The sequence below is a fragment of the Heptranchias perlo genome, chromosome 21, assembly GCF_035084215.1.
Source record: "Heptranchias perlo isolate sHepPer1 chromosome 21, sHepPer1.hap1, whole genome shotgun sequence".
Classification (NCBI taxonomy): domain Eukaryota; kingdom Metazoa; phylum Chordata; class Chondrichthyes; order Hexanchiformes; family Hexanchidae; genus Heptranchias; species Heptranchias perlo.
Genome location: NC_090345.1, coordinates 33,685,985 through 33,707,688, shown reverse-complemented (window position 1 = coordinate 33,707,688; position 21,704 = coordinate 33,685,985). Strand labels below are relative to the sequence as shown.

General features: G+C 41.9%; 1 protein-coding gene across 1 annotated transcript in view; it reads left to right on the top strand.

Annotated features, from left to right (window-relative positions):
• dntt (deoxynucleotidyltransferase, terminal) overlaps window positions 1–21,704 on the top strand; it is a 187,238-nt gene that overhangs the window by 13,855 nt on the left and 151,679 nt on the right. The window contains exon 3 of the mRNA XM_068002427.1: window positions 13,308–13,424. Within this exon, the coding sequence (XP_067858528.1) occupies window positions 13,308–13,424 (117 nt within the window). The remainder of the gene's footprint in view (window positions 1–13,307; window positions 13,425–21,704) is intronic.

The following is a 21,704-nucleotide window of genomic DNA, read 5'->3' as shown; positions in this document are numbered from 1 at the left end:
GACTTGTGCCTTGTAGATGGTGGAAAGGCTTTGGGGAGTCAGGAGGTGTGTCACTCACTGCAGAATACCCAGCCTCTGACCTGCTCTTGTAGCCACAGTATTTATATGGCTGGTCCAGTTAAGTTTCTGTTCAATGGTGACCCCCAGGATGTTGATGGTGGGGGATTCAGCGATGGTAATGCCGTTGAATGTCAAGGGGAGGTGGTTAGACCCTCTCTTGTTGAAGATGGCCCTTGTCTGGCGCGAATGTTACTTGCCACTTATGAGCCCAAGCCTGAATGTTGTCCAGGTCTTGCTGCATGCGGGCTCGGACTGCTTCATTATTTGAGGGGTTGTGAATGGCTTTCCAGCCCTTGGTCCATAGCCCTGCAGGTTACGGCACTTCAAGTGCGCATCCAAGTACTTTTTAAATGAATTGAGGGTTTCTGCCTCTACCACCCTCTCAGGCAGTGAGTTCCAGACCCCTACCACCCTCTGGGTGAAAAAAATTCTTCTCAGCTCCCCTATAGTCCTTCTACCAATTACTTTAAATCTATGCCCCCTGGTCACTGACCCCTAGGCCCTCTATCTAGGCCCCTCATAATTTTATACACCTCATTTAAATCTCCCCTCAACCTCCCCTGTTCCAATGAAAACAACCCCAGCCTATTCAATCTTTCCTCGTAGCTAAAATTCTCCAGTCCTGGCAACATCCTCATAAATCTCCTCTGTACCCTCTCTAGTGCAATCACATCTTTCCTGTAATGCGGTGACCAGAATTGTACGCAGTACTCAAGCTGTGGCTTAACTAGCGTTTTATTCAATTCTAGCATAACCTCCCTGCTTATATTCTATGCCTTGGCTAATAAAGGAAAGTATCCCATATGCCTTTTTAACCTATAGTTGCCTACAATAAATTGGCGACCATTATCTTTCAGATGGGAACCACTCTGCGGTGGGTGGCATCATCAACAAAGAGAAAGTATCACTGTGTTCCAAGTTTAGGGTCTACCTTAGATATTGTCTCAGGTATTGTGGTATTGAACACTCCCGTAAGCAATCTGAGCATCTTACGTTTAGGGGTCTGCCCCTAATTACCAAGATTTAACTATACAATAGCATTATCCAAGGACCCCCGGGTGATCTGAACTAGATATTGTGTCTTTCACATATACATCATGTGTGCTTTACAAATCTTATCGAAGGTGAACTAAAACATTTGTTGAGATGAGGCCAGGTACAAATCGTTAAGCTGCTTTATTTCACAGACAGCAAGTGAGCATACAGAGTAAAAGCCAAAGGAAATTCCACTTACTTGGTTTGATCTCATTTGTCTCCTTGTAAACATGGGAAACATAATAAACTATGCGCTCTGTCCCTTTCTTGGGCTGCCTTACTCGTTTTTGGCATTATCTTTTTTGCAGACTACTTATAACTGCAAAAAATGACTTCTGTCATTTTTAGCTGCCAGTGTCAAGCCAAGTACTGTGTATCTTAGGCCTAGAAATTCCTCGGAGCTGCTTCTGCTCAGCCAGTGTTACTTTGTCGGAAGTGCTTCGGAAACCCTGTTTACGGGCTCCGATGAAGGGTCTTTGAACTGAAACGTTAACCCTATCTTCCTCTCTTTACACATGCTGCCTGACCTGCTGACTGTTTCCAGCCTTTTCGATTTTTATTTCAGATTTCCAGCATCTGTAGTATTTTGCTATTTAGCCTATCAATTATACTGGCTACTTGTCCTCCTCCCTTAGAATGTGAGTTTAAAGAGGACACATTATGTTGATCTCCAGATGATTGGGAGCCACCATGATTAATGGTCCGGGGATAAGTTAACTGGTCCTTATTGTACCAATTGTGAATTCCATGACACTGAGTCTTCTGGTTTCAACACACACATCCAATGCATGCAGGCTATGGCCTTTGTTTTTAGATCTGTGCAAATTCATTTTGTTTTAAAATGCAACACTTAAACATAACTCAATCACACAATCCTTGCCGTGAAGAAAAAATGATCAAAACGTGACAATCACATTAGATGACAATGGCGATGAGAGTCTCCCCTAGAAGCTGTGCTTATATCCAGCAGGGGCGGAATGAAATTTCATCTCTTGATTGGCTGTGAGGATCGTGTTTGAAATGGGCTTGGGTGAGCTTGATCTAGTTCCCAGTAGGCATAGCCCCACAAAACAATGTCCTAGAGTTTGATACAAATTTGCATTAAATTGGCAATGTCACTCAGGGAGGCCATAAGGGCAGCTTTGTGTGGTAAGTCAAGAAATTCACGTTGATGCAGCATAGGATTTAAGGTATATATTTGGATCAGATTGGAGGAAGCGTTGTGTTGCATTTGGCTGTGCTACACCTAGGGCTCCCAGTGCTCCTGTTGTTGAAGCACTCAAGAGCGTGAAATGTATAGGAAATATCTAACCACATGGATATCAGCTCACTTGGCAGAGGTGAAAACTCAGTTTGAGCAATAGTGTTAAAGCTTAGCTCTACTCATCATCATACAAGGCAATACAATGTTGTAAGTACTGGCACTTTAAACCAAAAAAAAACATTAATTAGCTGCCTCATAATAGACCTAACTGACTCACTTGGTCAGGTGAGGCAGTTTGGTGTTAAATGATAGCTAATACTGTAAACATCTAATTGGTGCATGAGTAACTCAAAGGCTGAGCACTGTAGACTGTTTTTAAGCTGTTTAAAATGTCAATTTTTTCTGAGCAAATGCCACTTGTTTAACACTGTGTCTCTATAGGGGGTGAAAATGCAGTTGGCAGGAGGAGCATAACTCTTTGGCTCTGCGTGTACCTGAAGCATAATGAGTTTACCTTAGGTTATATGCAAGGTCAACCCCTTTCCATAATACGGCAATGCTCCTGGCACATAGTGCAACCCCGCTTCATGCACTATCTGGCACCAGTAATTCTTAAAGGGTTGCTGGTTGCCTTAAAACTGTACTGCAACAGAGGGGTAGAAATGGCCGCAGCAAGACTAGGATGATAAACAGCAGTTTTACAGGGTGCAGCTTTGGAGGTCCTGTTGCAGGAGGCGCTGCACAGGCATATGGTTCTTTTTGGAGCCCCTCTGAAGAGAAGCATGAGAGCAGCCTGGATGGAGGTAGCAGAAAGAGTGAAGACTTGTGACCAATTCTTGGGAGTAGGTGAGGAAAAAATTTTCCAGTCTCAGAAATGTTGCCAAGATAAGTACCACTCACACTATGCTTAATTTTACAATGCAGCACTACACTTCCTATACTCTACCCCAATAAAATGCCTAAACCCCTGTGTAGCATCAGCATGAATTTTTTGAATTCGTACACCAGCCTCCCTGAGTGAGATTGCCAATCTAAAGTTAATTTGTGTCAAGTTCTAGGAAATTGTTGTGTGTGGCATCTTAACAGCAGTACAGTGTAATCTTGGTGGAGCATCACAGAGGCACAATGTGTCAATTGTATCCATGTGATTTATATCAATTAGCATTAATTGTATTCAGGTGGGTGTAAATATGGAGTCCTGTGAATAAAGGCTTGGAAGCAACTGAAGACTAGGCTCTAGTATTCTATCCTTCACCACCTGGCTATCCAATTTATAACACAATGTACAGGACTCCAGTAACTGTTGCTCTAGATTCATTGCTGCCATGTCAATGCATTTACCATGTGGCCCATAAAATGTAGCAAGAACAAACATCAAGCACACAACCAATGCAAGGTACCTACATTTTGCATGTTCACAGTGTCACATAAGATGGCTGATGGCCGGGGTCCTCCTCTGCTACTGAGTCTGAGGCTGGTTCTTTTCTTTTGCACCTGCTCCATGCTGAGGTTGTGTCAAGTGTATCAGGTTGCAATCATCTTGGAATGTGTTCCATGCCTCCACTGATCCTTTGTGTCTCTGAGGTCAAGACCCTGTCCTTATCAGCTGTGGATGGATGTGATCTCATCCTCCGGCCAGCTACTGACTGCTCCTTCTGTGCCATCTCTACCTGTTGACTTGTGCTCTGTGTTTCGCCCAGTGCACTCTCCTCAGATTCACTTCTAAATCTCCCAGTGTAGATGGGCCTGTGTTGATGTTTGCCAGGGTGCGATTGAGTGGCACGATGCGCTAGGGGTGTGTGCTTCCAACTGGGCACAGGCCCTTCTAAACCGCCTGAAGCAATAGTATACCGTATGAACTATCTCAGCTGCTTCTGTTATACCTAAAGAAACAGAAGAAAAAGAAATGTTACAAAATGTTCTCATTACACCTTGATGTCACGTAACATTTGCCTGCACTATTGGTATGGACTGGCTGCTTAATGCTTCACTGTCAATGAGTGTGTGACTCAATAGGATGGATATTAAAGGAAGGATAAATGTGCTATGGTTCCCTGAGCTGGGATCTGGTCTCTGACTTCCTGTTTCTTGCTTCATCTTCAAAGTCCCATCTCTGCATTTGGAAGATCTGCTCCTCAAAATTGGGAGAGAGGATGCAGGTTGGATGTTCCTCCGCCCTTTCTTCACCTCTGACTCTTGTTAACCAGAATAGTTGACACTGGTGGCATAACATACACCGATATCTGAGTTATCAGGGTGATATGTGCACATGTTGGCAACACAGAAACATGCATCATGCAAGTGCTTTACATGACAGGAGTTGGCAATGGGGTATATAGTTAAGTTTCCTACTGAAGGAAGAACTGCTGGTAAATGGAGGTGCTGGGAAGTGTAGAGTGCAGCCTAATGGACCACCATGGGAAGCTAGTTAAATAGTGTAAGGATGCACAGGTAGGAAAGAACAGTTCATGCTAATAATAGTTACCACACTGCATTACTACAAGGTCACAGTGCAGTCACCCCTACCTTTGCCCTCCTGGTGAGGTCATTGAACTTTTTTTGACACTGAATCCAGATCTTCTGGACAGTGATTCTGGCAATGACATGACCATTGACTTCCTACCAAATCCGATGGCCAAAGAAAAAGGACATCTCCCCTCTGTGAAACAGTATCTGTGGCCTCCTATCCAAACAGTGGTGCCCTGCAGCTACCACAACTGCCTACCAAAGTTTTCATGTGTATCCTGAACTTTCTCAGGTCTAACAAAAACCTTTTTGAGCTGCTGCAGGCCTGTAAGACTTGTGGCAACACACAAATTCCAGGATCCCAATGGGCGAGCCAAATAGGAGGTGTGAATCATGCGCTTATTCTGAAGGACAAAATTAGTCTCCACTTGGAGAAGCAAGGATTAATCAGGGATAGTCAACATGGCTTTGTCAAGGGAAGATCATGTCTGACTAATTTGATTGAATTTTTTGAGGGGGTGACTAGGCGTGTGGATGAGGGTAACGCAGTGGATGTGGTATACATGGATTTCAGTAAGGCCTTCGATAAAGTCCCCCACAGGAGACTGGTCAAGAAGGTACGAGCCCATGGAATCCAGGGTGCCTTGGCACTTTGGATACAAAACTGGCTTAGTGGCAGAAGGCAGAGGGTGATGGTCGAAGGTTGTTTTTGTGACTGGAAGCCTGTGGCCAGTGGGGTACCACAGGGATCGGTGCTGGGTCCCTTGCTGTTTGTGGTCTACATTAATGACTTGGATATGAATGTAAAAGGTATGATCAGTAAGTTCGTTGATGATACAAAAATTGGTAGGGTGGTAAATAGCGAGGAGGATAGCCTCAGTCTGCAGGACGATATAGATGGGTTGGTCAGATGGGCGGAACAGTGGCAAATGGAATTTAACCCGGAAAAGTGCGAGGTGATGCACTTTGGAGGGACTAACAAGGCAAGGGAATACACAATGAATGGGAGGACCCTAGGCAAGACAGAGGGTCAGAGGGATCTTGGTGTGCAAGTTCACAGATCCCTGAAGGCGGCGGAACAGGTAGATAAGGTGGTAAAGAAGGCATATGGGATACTTGCCTTTATTAGCCGAGGCATAGAATATAAGAGCAAGGAGGTTATGATGGAGCTGTATAAAACACTGGTTAGGCCACAGCTGGAGTACTGTGTGCAGTTCTGGTCGCCACATTACAGGAAGGATGTGATCGCTTTGGAGAGGGTGCAGAGGAGATTCACCAGGATGTTACCAGGGCTGGAGCGCTTCAGCTATGAAGAGAGACTGGGAAGATTGGGTTTGTTTTCCTTGGAGCAGAGGAGGCTGAGGGGGGACATGATTGAGGTGTACAAAATTATGAGGGGCACAGATAGGATGGATACTAAGGAGCTTTTTCCCTTCGTTGAGGGTACTATAACAAGGGGACATAGATTCAAGGTAAAAGGCGGGAGGTTTAGAGGGGATTTGAGAAAGAACTTTTTCACCCAGAGGGTGGTTGGAGTCTGGAACTCACTGCCTGAAAGGGTTGTGGAGGCAGGAACCCTCACAACATTCAAGAAGCATTTGGATGAGCACTTGAAATGCCATAGCACACAAGGCTACGGACCAAATGCTGGAATATGGGATTAGAGTAGACAGGGCTGATGGCCGGCGCGGACACGATGGGCCGAAGGGCCTCTATCCGTGCTGTATAACTCTATGACTCTATGACTCTAATCCTGAAAATGCAGCAGGATTCAGCAATATTTAAGTGGGGCATGTGCAAACTGTACGTGCTGACTTATAGTGGGGTGATGAGCCAATACAAAATCAACCACGCTGTACCAAAGCCACAGCTTTGGTTTAGTCTGTTGGTTTGAACTAATACTGTTTCTTGTTGCTTGTCATGCGTAACAGGAAATATAGCAGCAAGAAGAGGAAAACGTGCTAATTTGGCTTTAAGTTTTCACACTTCAATTCATGATAAAGTGATTTGCGACTTTTTGATGCTTGTAGGGTTTATTTGTTACACTAATTAGGGTAATATGCAAAATGAAGTTTTCTAATCAGACCAATTTTGTATATACGGATTAGATCAATCAGATAATAGAGCTGTGAATCAAAAATTGGGTAAATGCAATCTTCATAAAATTTGTGGGAATGTTTTTATGGTACAGGAGAGACAATACGAAACTAATTAAACCTAATCTGTCTTTTAAAGTTCAGTTAACTGGACTCTTTTTCTGTAATGATGAGAATCTAGGATCTGTGGAGGAGCAAAGGGGTTTAGGTGTCCATGTACACAAATCACTAAAAGCTAGTGCACAGATACAAAAAGTAATCAGGCTAATGCAATGTTGGCCTTTATATCAAGGGGGTTGGAATTCAAATGTCAGGAAGTGATGCTTCAGTTGTATAGAGCCCTGGTCAGACTTCATCTGGAGTACTGCTTTCAGTTTTGGGCACTGCACCTCAGAAAAGATGTATTGGCCTTGGAGGGGTAGAGAGCAGATTTACCAAAATGATGCCTGGGCCTAAAGGGTTAAATTAGGAGGACAGGTTGTATAAACTTGGCTTGTATTCCCTCGAGTTTCGATGGTTATGTGGTAATCTGATTGTGGTATTTAAAATAATTAAGGGATTTGATAGGGTTGATACAGATAAACTATTTCCCCTGGTGGGAAATCCAGATCAAGAGGGCATATTCTTAAAATTAGAGCTTTTGCACTCGGAGGATAGTGGAAATCTGGAACTCCTCCCCAAAAAGGCTCTGGATGCTGGGTCAATTGAAATTTTGAAGACTGAGATAATAGATTTTTGTTAGGTAAGGGTATCAAGGGATATAGAATGGGTAAATGGAGTTGAGGTAAAGATCAGTCATGATCTAATTGAATGACAGAAGAGGCTCGAGGGGTTGAATCACCTACTCCTGTTCCTATGTAGCCACCTTGCCAGAATATTGCAGGTGGGAGGATGAACCCAGCACAATTTTGTAACCCCTCAAATTGAACATCATTGACAGTTGTTATACCCTTTCTCCGACATTATATAATTTCATCTTTGTAGTTTTGCTTAATGCACTTGATATGTAATGGCTACAAAATTTAGATTTTATGTTGCATTGCGAAAATATTAGTTATCTAAAATAAGAAATAAGCAGGAGGGAGTTAAAAGCTTGATTCCAATCTTTGGATTCAAATTTTATTTACAAACTCATGTCTTGAGGCTATTAACTGGATTATACATTACTTTGCAACTCCCTCATGTACTTATTATTCTATATACAATACACCTTATTTATAAGACTGTGATGTGCCATCCCCTCTGAAGTAATGAATTTTCGCTTATGGATCCTTCACTAATAAGAAATTCCAATAAAAGACATTCTTCATAATGCACCCTCGTTGTACGACTTTTTTGTATATTTCCAAGAGATAAAGCGGTGTCCTACATACATATTTAAGCATGCCAGTGTCTATTTATGGGTCTTGACGCTACTTTGAATTATATTAGAAGATATTAAAAAAAACTATGTTACTCAAGATAGTTTCTATGCTGTGAGATAAATGATAAGATGTCTGTATATACAACCACGTGATGGCACTGTAGAATGGAAAGCAATTAAAGACAAAAACTGTGTGTGTGTGAGAGAGAGAGAAAGACCATTTGAATGAATATCACCTTTTATTTCATGTATAGGATTTGAAATTCATCAAAAAATTTCAGAAAAAACTTTCTGATATATATGATTTCTTTGTGTCTTCTGAAACTTTCATATAGATATGCATTGTAACATGATGATAAGTATTTTAGATTACGAGCATTGTGAATCAGTGGTAGATCACGTACAAAGGAGTTTGAGACCTGCAGCACACTGGGCTACAGTCACCTAATGCATTGAATCCAATTAGTGTTGCAATGCGTACAGTATGTAGTATGCAGAGATGTGGCACCAACATGCAACATTATTTTTAAAGATGGTGATAGAAAGCTAAAATAACTATTGATTGTAGTTAGGAATCCTTGCTTGTACAGTAATATGATCATGTGGACCTCAGCTAGCACTGTTGTAAAATCAACAAGCTGAGGAAAGGGTCATACAAGTTAGAGTAATAATTTTATACCTTACTTCTTCTATTGACTTGTCTTATACTTTAAAAATAATGAATGATACAAAGGCTTCAAGTACATTGATTGTGAATTTTAATATGGCAGGGAATAATCTGTCACAAGATAAAGCCAAATGTTGAAACAGACCCTTGTGTAAGATTTAGATAAAGCCTCATCATTGAGGCTATTGTAATTAGTTAATGGACTTACACTTTTGTGTTTATTTTTAACATTGTTTTTAACATCTATCATTCTTGATTTTCTGAACTTCACAGCATTAACTCTGATGGAGGTCACAGAATGGCTCTCAGACTCAGTGAAATGATAAAATTACAGTGGAAGAGTGCTGGCCAATTAGACTTTTCTGTATCTTTATCAATAATCTAGGTTGATATTTTTTATGTGCTTTTAAACATATTTTACTCTGCCTTGTATCTGGGGAATGTTTATTTCCCAGGTGCAAAGCAGAGCAAAACGGGGCAGAGACCTGTGAATTTCCTGGAGTGCAAGCATTCAAATTCATGGGAGTGACATGACAGCACCTCCTACTTCACATTGCACTCAGGATGTTGGTTGGATGCCCATTTCCAGGAATGCCAAGGACAACTGCACCGTAGGCCTAATCCCACCTAGATTGAAGGATCTAAGTTGAGGCAGGCAGCAAGAAGACAGAGTCAGGAAAAAGATACATACATTTTCTTCCAGGTATCTGACAACAGCTGTGAGGCTGAAGGTCTTCTGGCTGCTGTTTTCTCACAGAACGCCCCACAGCCGACCTCTCCCCTATTCCAGGCACAAAGCCCTGCCTGTGCCGGGGATACATTGGGCCTAGGGTAATGGCCTAAACCCACAATTTCAAGTGGGTTAAATCCAGGGCAAGCAGAGCACTTTGCACGCACTGCACCTGATTTGTGCCCAGTGAAATGGGAGGAAGGAAAATCAGCCCTATTGTGTCCTATCTCTCTGTATACGTCATTAAACATTCAGCTGAAACTCCAGAGCAAATAATGCTACTTTTCCTGTTGGTTGTGATCTCAATTTATATATTTTATTTGCGAGACAGTGAAACATCTGGACAGTGCCTTGGTGGTAATGCTTCCAAGTAATTTGACTGCAGCAAGTGAGTTAAATGCCACAATGTCTTGAGTACAAATGAAAATTTCAAAGTATTAAACCAACCTAAAAATAATTCTATTACTGCATTCTGAGGCAGGTCAATAATCAGCAACACTAAAAGGGTTAAAAGCCACATCATTGTGCTTATCACACCCAATTACAGGCAATGCCTAAGTTGACAAATTGCATACACAGTAGAACTGTACAGACCACATTATGGTCTGGCATTCATCCAGCTTCTCTTTTTTGTTGTTGTAGCTGAGTAGGAAGACAAGCAGGTGGGGCAGTTAGCTTCATAACTTCTGATTCCTCTGTTGCTTCCTGTTCAGACAAGGATGAAGCCCCAAGTGGAAGGTGGCACTCTTCTTTTACTTAAGCCTCTGCCCAAGAATGGCAAAAGTATATCACGTGCTGCAAGAGCCTGAATCCGCTGATCAGCAAATCTGCAACAACATTTGATTATCATGATTTTTAAAAATTAATCTTATCACAAACGTGGAGCATCCTAGTTGAATCGGAGTAATCTTTTCTGAAGCCTTCTGCCGTGTGGAAAATCAAGTGTGCAATCTGAAATGTGATCAGCAATTTTTTTGAGTTGCTGATGACTTTTTCTGAAATCAGCACACTTGAAAAACGAGTGAGCTGACATCTTCATGTAAGTGGCAGGCTGTCTTCATGCTAAAAATATATTAGACAACTGCTATCAACTCTAATCTACCTCACTGCACAAACCATCTGGTGCCATGCATCATAAGGCAACAATACTGTATTTTAAGTATAATGGTAAAAATGAAGGACGCTCCGAAGAAAAAAATCAATATGTACAGAGTTCTCAACTAGAGCAAACTAAAAATTATAAAACTGACACCTTCTGGATGAATAATAAATTAAAGCATTATAATATGAATATAGGACCCAGTTTAGAAATATGTTACCAGCTGATAAAATCCATTTAGTGAAAATGTTTAAATTCCAAATTCCCTTTTTTATTTGTGATGAAGCTTGTGACTGCTAACCTACTGTTGAATGGTGGTTCGTTTTCTTTATTTGTTGTTGGTACCTAGGAGGAGTAGGGTTTACTACTTGCTATTTCATATTTATATGGTTCCACTTTGAGCGAGAATTCTGACAGCCTAATTGAGAACAATTTGAGGATTTTGTGAGTACTGTGACGGACCTGAGGGTCTGTTCTGTTTCAGATTATAAATTCTGTATTTATCTTTCTATACAAATTTTAGCTAGCCCCAGTACAGTCGTGGATTCGGTTCTGGTCACTGAGAAGGGATTTCTATGTGTAATTTCAGTGTGTAAAATTGCCTGGGTGAAATTTTATCTGGGTTGGGACACTAGTAACCTTTAGCCCATGACTATTTAAATAATGTCACTTTTAAAAAGGTAATGGTTTTCTCCTCTGACAACTCTAATTGCATTGGGAAAATGTATATGACTTTGAACTGTATTAGATGGAAGTTCTCTTGCTTATAAGATATTGTCAAAGTCATACTGCTTTTGTTTGGCAGGCCAACCAGCTATCAGTTTATATGTTGTCAAGCATTAATTGGATATGCGAAACCTGACTGAGGTGTTGATTGGTATTTAATTCAGCTAGTACCATGATATTTCATGCTGATTTTGATTGACAGCCGAGATGTCGTCCTAATACCATTGAAATCCATTTTGATACTGTTGATTCATTGTGAAAGCTTTCTATTTTCTTTCGTAGCAGTTTGGACTACAAAAGTAAAGAGAGATTAATAGCCAGGCTTGTTCCTCAATTTTCTGTTTAATTATATGGGTTGGGAGCCTAATGCTAGATTCTATGACATTCATTTCTTATACAAACCCGTTCATAATGGACTTGTAGTTAAAAGTTATTGAAGGAAATTGATTAAGAGCTCAGAACTATTATTGCTTTGGAACAGTCATTTGCTGAGTCATTCTTGCTTCTGTAATTTTGCCTCTTAATAAACACACATTAGTAGTTTTTAGACTGATTATATGCTGTGGCAGTGTGATGTTTCCCAACAAATGAGAGAGATTTGTAAAGAAGAATAACAACTTGCACTTATATAATACATTTCATGTCCTCGGGGCATCCCAAAGTGCTTTACAGTCAAAGGAGTTAGAAGCACATACCATGACCTGAAGCTACCTGTACTTGTGGGTTCTGATCATCTGCAAAAGCCCAACGCACCTCAGGAACAGGCCCGCTCTTTGACAGAAACAGCAGCAAGAAAGCCTCCTGGCCCGATGTGAGAGAGGCCACATGCAAGGACTACCATCAAATTCTTTGGATATAACTCCAAATGGGCACCAGCTCCAGGTGTACCTGGAGGAAGATGAGGCAGGAGGTCTCTACCAGATCTTAACCGCTCTGCACCCACTTCAAGGAGGTCTGCCGCTTTTTCTTCTGCTGCTAGGCGCTGTCCAGCCTATACTGCCAGATCCCAGCAATATTTTCAGACTCTCGCCCTCAGCCTCCCAATGCTCCCTCTCCAGTCCTGCTATACTCTAGGATTCCCTTCCTTGACTTTTACCACACTACCAGATCCAAGAACTCTCTCTCTCAGTGGCCAAAAAAGCTTAGTCTGCATTCCCAAACCCTGGAACCTCCCAGGACCTACCCCCCTGTTCCCAGAAGCCCCCCACTGAAGTACTCATGGAACCCTGGGATCCACTTGAAAGTAGTGCTAGACCCTGAGACCCCATTCCAGTGTACTGCCAGACTCCTGATTCCCTTCCAATGTTCCCAAATTTCAGGGCAACCCCCAGTGGTGATAAATCTGTGTCCCCATAATATTATTTGGCAATAACACCCCAGATCTTATAAAAGCTCCGGTTTGCTGTGAGCTATGCAGTGTGAGATTTGTTACATAGAATGACCAAAATAACTCCATATCTCCTTATATAGCTTATCCGTTTAAAAAATGCAAGTTAAGATTTCAGTCTTCAGCTGTTTCTTACCCTTTATTTAGGACTGGTTCTTTCATGCTGCAGATAAGAGGAAATCATAACACATAACTATGGGGAAAGATTTTGTCGAATCCACCCTGTATGAATTTATTTGTTTCTATTTTACAAAGAATCTCCTTTAACTGGTGCACTAAGTAACAAACAACAAACTGACTACTTGGTAGTCATTAGTTGAGTTAATGAATCTTAAAACATCAATTACTGGCTGCTAACAATATTATGTATGTTCATTTGACATAGAATAGATAGATCAAGCAAGCCTAACAGAAAGCCACAAACCCTAACCTGAATTTGCAATGCAATTGATTCTTCTCCGTTCCTTTCCTTAGGTACAGAAGGCCTGTCTACTTCAATCAGATCTGCCATCAGCTTCACCAGTGGCAACTATTTCTCAGTATGCATGTCAGAGGAGAACAACCCTCAATAATAGAAACAAGATATTCACGGTAAAGCTTGTCAAAGAATAATTAGATTTTTTTTTTAGTTGTTGATTTGATGACTTTGGTATGTTTTAGCAATGTGTAAGGAGGTAGAGGCTTCATTTTCTTTTTAGTGCACTGGTGCTAAATATTAGGTTCCTCTAAAGGTACCCACTGGACTCCCAGCAGCCACAGCACACCTCAGGTGGGCTACATCTGTGACGAGGCAGCTGCCCTTGTTCTTCCTCCCCTTGGTCATTTCCATGGCCTGGGCACACTCCAGGCACAGGCCAAACCCCAGCTTGGCAGTGTGCCTAGAAAACAAAGAGCAGCAACCAGAAAGCCCCAAGGCCTTCAGATTGTCCTGGGGGGCTTTAAATGAAGATTCCGTATTTTCGTATCTGCTTCTATGACTGCAGCCGATCCCCGCAGAGCCTATAGGGGGCAGGTCATAGCACCAGGTGTCTATGGGCATCCTGTGAGGAATCAGCAGGAGATGAGGTAAGAGGCCTGGGATGCCCCTCCCCACTCATTAAAATACCAGTAGCTACTACAGGTCCTGCACCTGTAGTAGCTACTGGTCCTACTACAGGTGCAGGACCAATAGCGCTTCATGGATAAGCCCCAAGAAATTCTAGGGCAATATAATGGCGACACAGACCTGGCATCACGGGTCTTCACCTTTTTTTCCCTCTGCCCTGACTCTGGGGAATGCTGAATTCTCAGGCAAAGAGCAGAGAAAGATCTAACATCTTGTCACTATCCACAGTAGTTGAGTGTCAATTTGGCTCAGTTGGTTGTATTCTTGACTCTGAATCAGAAGGTTGTGGTTCAAGCCATACTCAGGACTTCATCACTTTAGGCAGTACTGAGGGAGTGCTGCATTGTCAGAGATGCTATCTTTCTGATGAGACGTTAAACTGAGTCTCTGACTGGATGTAAGAGGTCTTTTGGCATTATGCAAAGAAGAGCTAGGAGTTTTCCTGGTGTCCTGGTTAGTGGAAATGTACTCTTCCTTATGCCTTTACCAGTGCTACCATTAATACCATCTCAAAGGTAGCACTATGCCACTAACCTTATATTTAGAGAGCTGTTGAAGACATTTTGCTCCAACAAAGTTGGAGGGTAAATTTTCTGCTCTCCATTGCTGGTGGTGCTGGAATGGAACAGAAAATGGGATGGTGCTGGAGTGGAACAGGAAATGGGATGGTGCTGGAGTGGAACAGGAAATGGGATGGTGCTGGAGTGGAACTGGCAATAGGATGCCAAAAAGGCTATCTCTCCTTCACTGCATTTCATCCACAAACAGCTCCAAATATACCTCAGAACGTGGAGATGATCTGCGCCTTTCTCCGCCCATTTCTTCTTTTATGCCCAGCATTGAAAGCAGCCCCTTTAAATAGCTACTTTCCACTGATAGCAAGACCCTTTAGGCACATCCAATCTGGGCTGTGAGCTCATTGTGGATAACTAATAAGTACAACTTCAAGAAATCCTCCAAGATGGGCCCAGCAGGATTTTGGCAAGCATTATGCTCGCTGTTTCAAGGTCTTGCCGTTTTAGCGGTACAACCAGAAAATTTACCTGTAGGTGTAACCAGCCTGGCCCCACCTAAGATACATTAATCATGCTCATACGTTTTTGGCTGGAACCCCATCAAAACCCATCTTTATAGCTTCTTCAGTTCTCGGTGGCATCTCTTGCCTGCTGCCTGACATTGCTGCTTCCTGTCACCACTGCTAACTCTGCCACACCCAGCATGGTGCTCATAACCAGTATTTTGCTTCATTCCATGCTATGGCTTCTCCCAGAACTGGGTCAGTACTCCTCATCTAGTGTCATACTTGGGCCAAGACCTTATCTTCTTCTAGCTCCACAACCATACAATCATATAACCATAGTTTACACCACAGAAGGAGGCCATTTGGTCCAGCACGTCCCAACCCCATCTTCCCCCTCAAAGTTCCTACAGGCCTCTGTGTTTTCAGTCCCTATCTAGCCCATGCTGCCAGCTCCCCCCACCCATCCTAGCGCTCACTCAACCTATTCCCTTTCAAGTGCATTACCTCCAGTACTTTTACTCCCTAGCTGCCTCCAATCTCCCAACAGCCCAGATGGCCAATGCTCCATACTCCTAGCCTCCCTACCTCCAATCCTTTCCATGACTGGCCACACATCCCAGTTGCATCCCCATTTTCCCAGACCCCAGCCTCTTGTCTCCAAGTCATCTGACCCATCCCTTGAGAAATCCCAGGCACCATTCCTCCCACCCCCTAGTTCATCCAGGCCTCACATCCTACCTCATGAGTAATCCGAATCCTACCATAAGTACTGCCAAAGCCCAGCCACCCCAAAAATCTCCGAGGCCCCATTGCTTGCAGATACTATCTTCCAAGATTACAAGTCCAGCCCTTTCCCTAATCCCTCTGCCTGTTCCTTCCAAGCTTCAACTCCAACCCATTGTTTCCTACCAGCTGCATAGCCCAACCCACAGCCCCATCGTCTCTCTAAATCACCCATGTTGCAACACCTCTTTGAAAGTATCTGCCTGCCCTCACCTTTAACTTGGTATATGTTACCTCCCATCTTCCTGCATACCCTTGGCCTTAAAAAAAATAAGGAATACACATTGAGTAAATCAGTACAGGAACTTGTATGAGAGCTATATAGAACAGAAAGGAACACGAGGAGAGGAGAGACTGGTAGAATGAATGAGACAGAAACAATGAGAAAAAAAGTAAGGCTGAATGATCTAGACACTACAATGAAAGAAATGTGAGACAGCCAAAGAGAGAGCAAAAGAACGAGAAAGAAAGAGGAAAATAAAAGGGCTGAATTTCATCTTCAGGTCTAATTCAGTTCTGAATGGTTTTGAACTGGTGTTAATCCCACTTAAATGGTCATGTGCGAATCAATTCTTTGGTCTAAGCTAAATGGAAAAATTGTTTAAAAATTCGGGTGAAAACTCAGACAGGTTTACGGTAGAGACCTATGGTAGGAAAGGAAAATTTGCCGGTAAGTGAAATTTAAGGGGATGGGATAATTAAAGGGGAGTGTCATAAAGGAGCACAAAAGAATCAGCAAGCTTTTGGACAGCCGTAAAAGGCATCTCATTTCATCCACATTTTTTGCCAAGGCTGAATGGACAGGGGATGAAGAAATGATGAGCACAAATGAAGGGAAAATAAATAGGGATTTGTTGTACTGGGTTATGGTACACCTGTTTGGAGTTATTTATTGCCACATGAATGATTAAGTCAGTATGTTGGAGCAGCATGCAGGAATGGTCAAACACAGATCACAAGAACTTTAAGGGTCATTCCACCTACTCCCATCATGTGTGATAGATAAACAGGAAACAAGTGTTTTATTTTACATTGAATGTGAAACTTCCTGTAGTTAATTTTGTGAAATGTTTGCACAAATGCGAAATTGAATGAACCAGATGCAAAGTGAGAAATGTAACTGCGATTAATGTGATGAACAGATTACATTTTTGACAAATGCAGAGTGTGATACCCAATGTTTTCGCACTCACTGTGTGCCAGGCTGCAGTATAGTAGAAAAGCTCATAACACTTTCTTATTTATTTCCCCTTTTTTTGTGTAATCTGCATGATTTCACAAGCTGGGTCACATTTCAGAATACATTTGGTACCGCCTACACATGCCAGGAAGAAGTGCTATAAATCCTACAGTTATAAAATATGGCAAGTTATTACTGGATCAAAAGTCAGCTGACATTGTTTGCACATCTAGTGAATACTGCAGTTAACGTGTACATGTACCGATTTGTAGTTGATCAGGTCAAGAAGATGAAAAATCTGCAGAGTGATTGCAGGAAGTGGGGACCATTGGGGTAGATTTTTATCTTCAACATCTGGGCGATAATCTGGCAGAGCGGATCGCAAGCCCATTATAGCATGAAAATCGGACGGGTTCTATAATGGATGGGTGATCCACTCCGCCAGGCTATCATCCCAGTCAGCGACGATGAACATTGATCCCATTGTTTCTTTTTGCTGCTGTTGAGTATTTGCTGTGTCTTAGGAATTATTGAGGACAGCTTTTCCATCAACGGTTTGGAATGGATGCATTTCAAGAAAAATCTTCACTTACATTAATCTAATATGCTTGCTCCTGTAAAATGAATAAAGGAATGCAGGACTTCACATGAGAACCCTAAAATTCCAATAATACTAAAATAAAGAGGAACAAAAATACCTAGCTTTAATTTCCGAGTGAGCACACTTCTTGCATAATGTTCCTGAAACTTGTCATACACTGAAGCGCTTGTTAAATATCAAGAATTTTCAGTGGTAGACATAATGTGATGTTATTACGACACTGATCATCTGCACTGTGCCTTGTCATGACCAGGTGACATAGTTTCCCATTACAAGGCACTGCCAGTTCTCTGTTTTCAGTCAAACCTGGTATTTTTCATCATGAAATAAGGTGTGATTGAATAATATGTAACACTGACAACCAGCTAAATGGAGAGCGTAAAACAAAAACAAATGTTGAGCACCCAGCAAATCGACTAACACTGGTTACCACTTTCATACAGCTCAAACTAATTCATTTCTTGTGGCTCCTTCAGGACTTTTGTCTTTACTGCCTGGCCATGAAGCATAGTTTGGGTTTCAGAGAAGAAAGCAGAACAGGGAGGATTGCATACCCAGAACAGAAATGGAAGAAAAATCAGGCCGTCGTTGTTATTTGTGTACAATCCTCTGTGTTCCATTTTCCTCTCTGCTTTCCACCCCAGGTGATGCTTTAAACCCAGGCAGTAAAGATGAAAAGCTACCTCCATTTCTTTGTTGAAAACGATGGGATAGAATTTCCACGGAGGGTATCCCCGGGGAAGATCGGTGGAAACCCTTGGAAAATGGTGTAAAACAACTGTTTACACGTTTCTCCAGGGTTTCTCTTTAAGCTATGGTGGGAGATCAGGAGAAATTGTACCCCATTATCTACAACTTAAATTCAGGATTGTACATTCAGAATTTGGTTGCAGATTTTCAACTTGCTGAAAATGGAAATGAAAATTGTGCGGAGTATATAATGGGCACCAGTATTACACGTGGGTGGCTACAGGGGACCTTTACAACATCACCCAGGGTGCTATCTGGGCATTCAATCACCAGGATATGGCTGCAGTCGTGCTGCTCCTGTCCCCACAAAAAACAATGGCTCAAGTCCTTTAGAAGTGTTTTTGGAGTGGCCCTTTAAGAACCACTGGTTAGGCCACCCTACGTCCAACAGCACTGCCTTGTGGTCCTACAGCTGGCATAAGATCCCAATTTATAGATTTTAGTAAGGCTTCCTTTCGCCTGTTACGGGTGGGAGCGCTGGCTGCCTATTTCAAGGCCTGCTTGAAAATCAAGTCGCAGTAGGATTTTTTGTAACTTTTTCTGCCTACTTATTTTTCAGTGTGGACAGGGCAGTAATAAGCACACTCAAATCGTCCCCACTGTGATTGGGGTACATCTAGTATTACAGTTAGTCACATATTCATGTACCTTAGTGGTACTACTGGGTCAGCTGTCCCAGTTTCCTTTGGGAAGAGGAGTCTTTGCATGCCCTAATTGTCGCATCTTTGTACAGATGCGGAGTTAAGGAACATCTGCCTAATCTGAAAAAAAGTAGCTGGGTTGAAGAAAATAATCCTACATATGAGATAAAAGCTAGGAAAGCCCCAGAAAGTTGTCTAGAGGAAATAAAGTTTTAAGAGCTGCAATTCAGAAGCCTATTTATTAGCTGTAACTGCATATCTCAGAAACTAACAGCTCATCTTAAAACTTTTCCACTTCAAGCTCCTGTAGAACAATGGGAGAAAATAACATCTGATTAATTGGTCCTGATCGACTCCACTCTTTCTCTCCAACCAATCTGATTGGTTGATACTGACATCCTGCAATCCATGTGAATGGAACTGTTTCTTTTTGTGAAATGCCAACAAGCTGACACATGGGTTGAAATATCAACGGTTGGCATGAATGGAGAGGCTGATATTGTAAGTGGTATCATAAAAGTTACAGAGGTTAATAGAGTACAGCTGAGATTACCAAGCAGAATAGGCTGACACCTCCAACATATTGGAGGTGTCAGCCGTGGCTGAGTGGTAGCACTCTCTCCTCTGAGTCAGAAGGTTGTGGGTTCAAGTCCCACTCTAGATACTTGAGCACGTAATCTAGGCTGACACTCCAGTGCAGTACAGAGGGAACGTTTTACTGTTGGAGGTGCCGTCTTTCAGATGAGATGTTAAACCGAGGTCCCGTCTGCCCTCTCAGGTGGATGTATAAGATCCCATGGCACTATTTTGAAGAAGAGCAGGTGAGTTCTCCCCAGTGTCCTGATCAATATTTATTCTTCAACCAACATCACTAAAAAACAGATTACTTGGTCATTATCACATTGTTGTTTGTGGGACCTTGCTGTGTGCAAATTGACTGCCACGCTTCCTACATTGCAACAGTGACTGCACTTCAAAAGTACTTAATTAGCTGTGAAGTGCTTTGGCACTTCCTGAGGTCATGAAAGGTGCTCTATAAATGCAAGTCTTTTTATTGTAGGCATTGGATAATGTTAGAGACAACAAGGAAACTAATGCAGACTTTATATGAATCAGATGGAAGAGTTAGTTCTTACATTCTGAAGACCCCCAAGAGATAAGGCCCCAAATAAATGGTCAAATCTCAAAAAAGAAGCAGCTGCATTTTCTCATGATGGCATAGGCTGTATTCTTAACTTAAGACCGAGAATTAACGTGGAAAATGATTCCTCGTGCAGCAGGGACATCTAAAGCAAAGCCTTATACAAGAAGGTACACACAATAGTTATTGGCATTGCTGCTGTTTATGTCCAGTAGCAGTTCTCCATAAGGAAGGATGGAAGCTTGAGGCTACATATTGATTACTGAGAACTGGATCACAAGACTGTCCCTAATATGCAGCTACTGCTAGAGATAAATGTCTGATGGAGACCCGAGGTGTTATTCATGGTTGTCTATTTTAAAGCAGGCTAATGTGCACTATGAAGGATTTGTGGTGGAAGGAACACACCAACCATTACACCATTAGGATTATATGTGTGCTACGAAATCCATTTGAGCAAACAGAACACCTATCACCGAGAATTTATTTTATTATTTTTGAAATATTTTTTAACAAATGGTCTCATTCTGGACACAGCTGGAGTCATGACCTCTATGATTCAGGACTCCGGCAGTGTGGTTTTACACCAATAAGGCAGGATTGAAGAATAAAAGTTTGCTTTATAGCCTGCACTTGCTTTTAGATCAAACGTTTCTTCCTATTTTTTAATCTAGTGTTGTTCACCATGCCAGGCTTTAAAAGTGGTGGAAAAATTATTATTAAAATAACCAACTTATCACCAGAATGGCAAAATGTTGCTTTAGCAAGAGAGCAAGATGCTAGTCATTATGCTTAAATGAGCAGTAAGCCTCAGGCAGGATGACTTATTTCTGTAATTTGCCTGGAACCTATTCTACCACTATCTGCCACACAAAACTACACGCATTTTTGTAAAAATCAATTCCCTGTGTGTTTCATCTAAAGAGAATAAGAAGTGGGGAAGGCTCCTATTACTTCAGCAGGAGAAATATTTTCAATTTGGCAGATGAAGAGGACTGCAGTTATTCATTTCCACCCAATCTGGCTCCATTTCTAAGACAGTGTATCATACAGTGACTGAGATGAGAACATCACCATTAAATCTGTCTCTGCACCTCACCCAGGGAAAGCAGGAAGGCTGACAGGACCTTTTGGAATAAGGATGTATTATCTTTGATTTACTAAAATTAAATTTCTTTTTACAGAGAATAAGCTTTAAGAAAATATTCCCAGAAGAGATTGTATTAATTTTTTTAAAACATAAAATATGTAACATACTGCCATTTAAATATACATCGCCTGAATAGAGTAGGATAAACAAAATAATTTTATATAACCAGACTTGCACATAACATATATAGCTGTGACACAGTGATACTGGTCAGTGAAATCAGGAATTGGAGTTTGATACAAATTTTCCTGTATAGGAACATTACATTTGAATAGGCATGTATGGTTGAAATCCAAATTTAAAAATTAATGGGCCAGAAATCGTGCAGAGCGGTGAGGTAACGCTCACCGCAGTTCCTGCGAATGTAATTAATGAAAATACTTACTGCGGGCTCTGTGGTGTCCAATTGCTTGAATTTGAACTTTAAACAAAATGTGCGCTATCAACCCAGCTTCTGAGCAGCGAGTTGCCACGCGGCTGGAAAAGTGTGTGAGGAGAA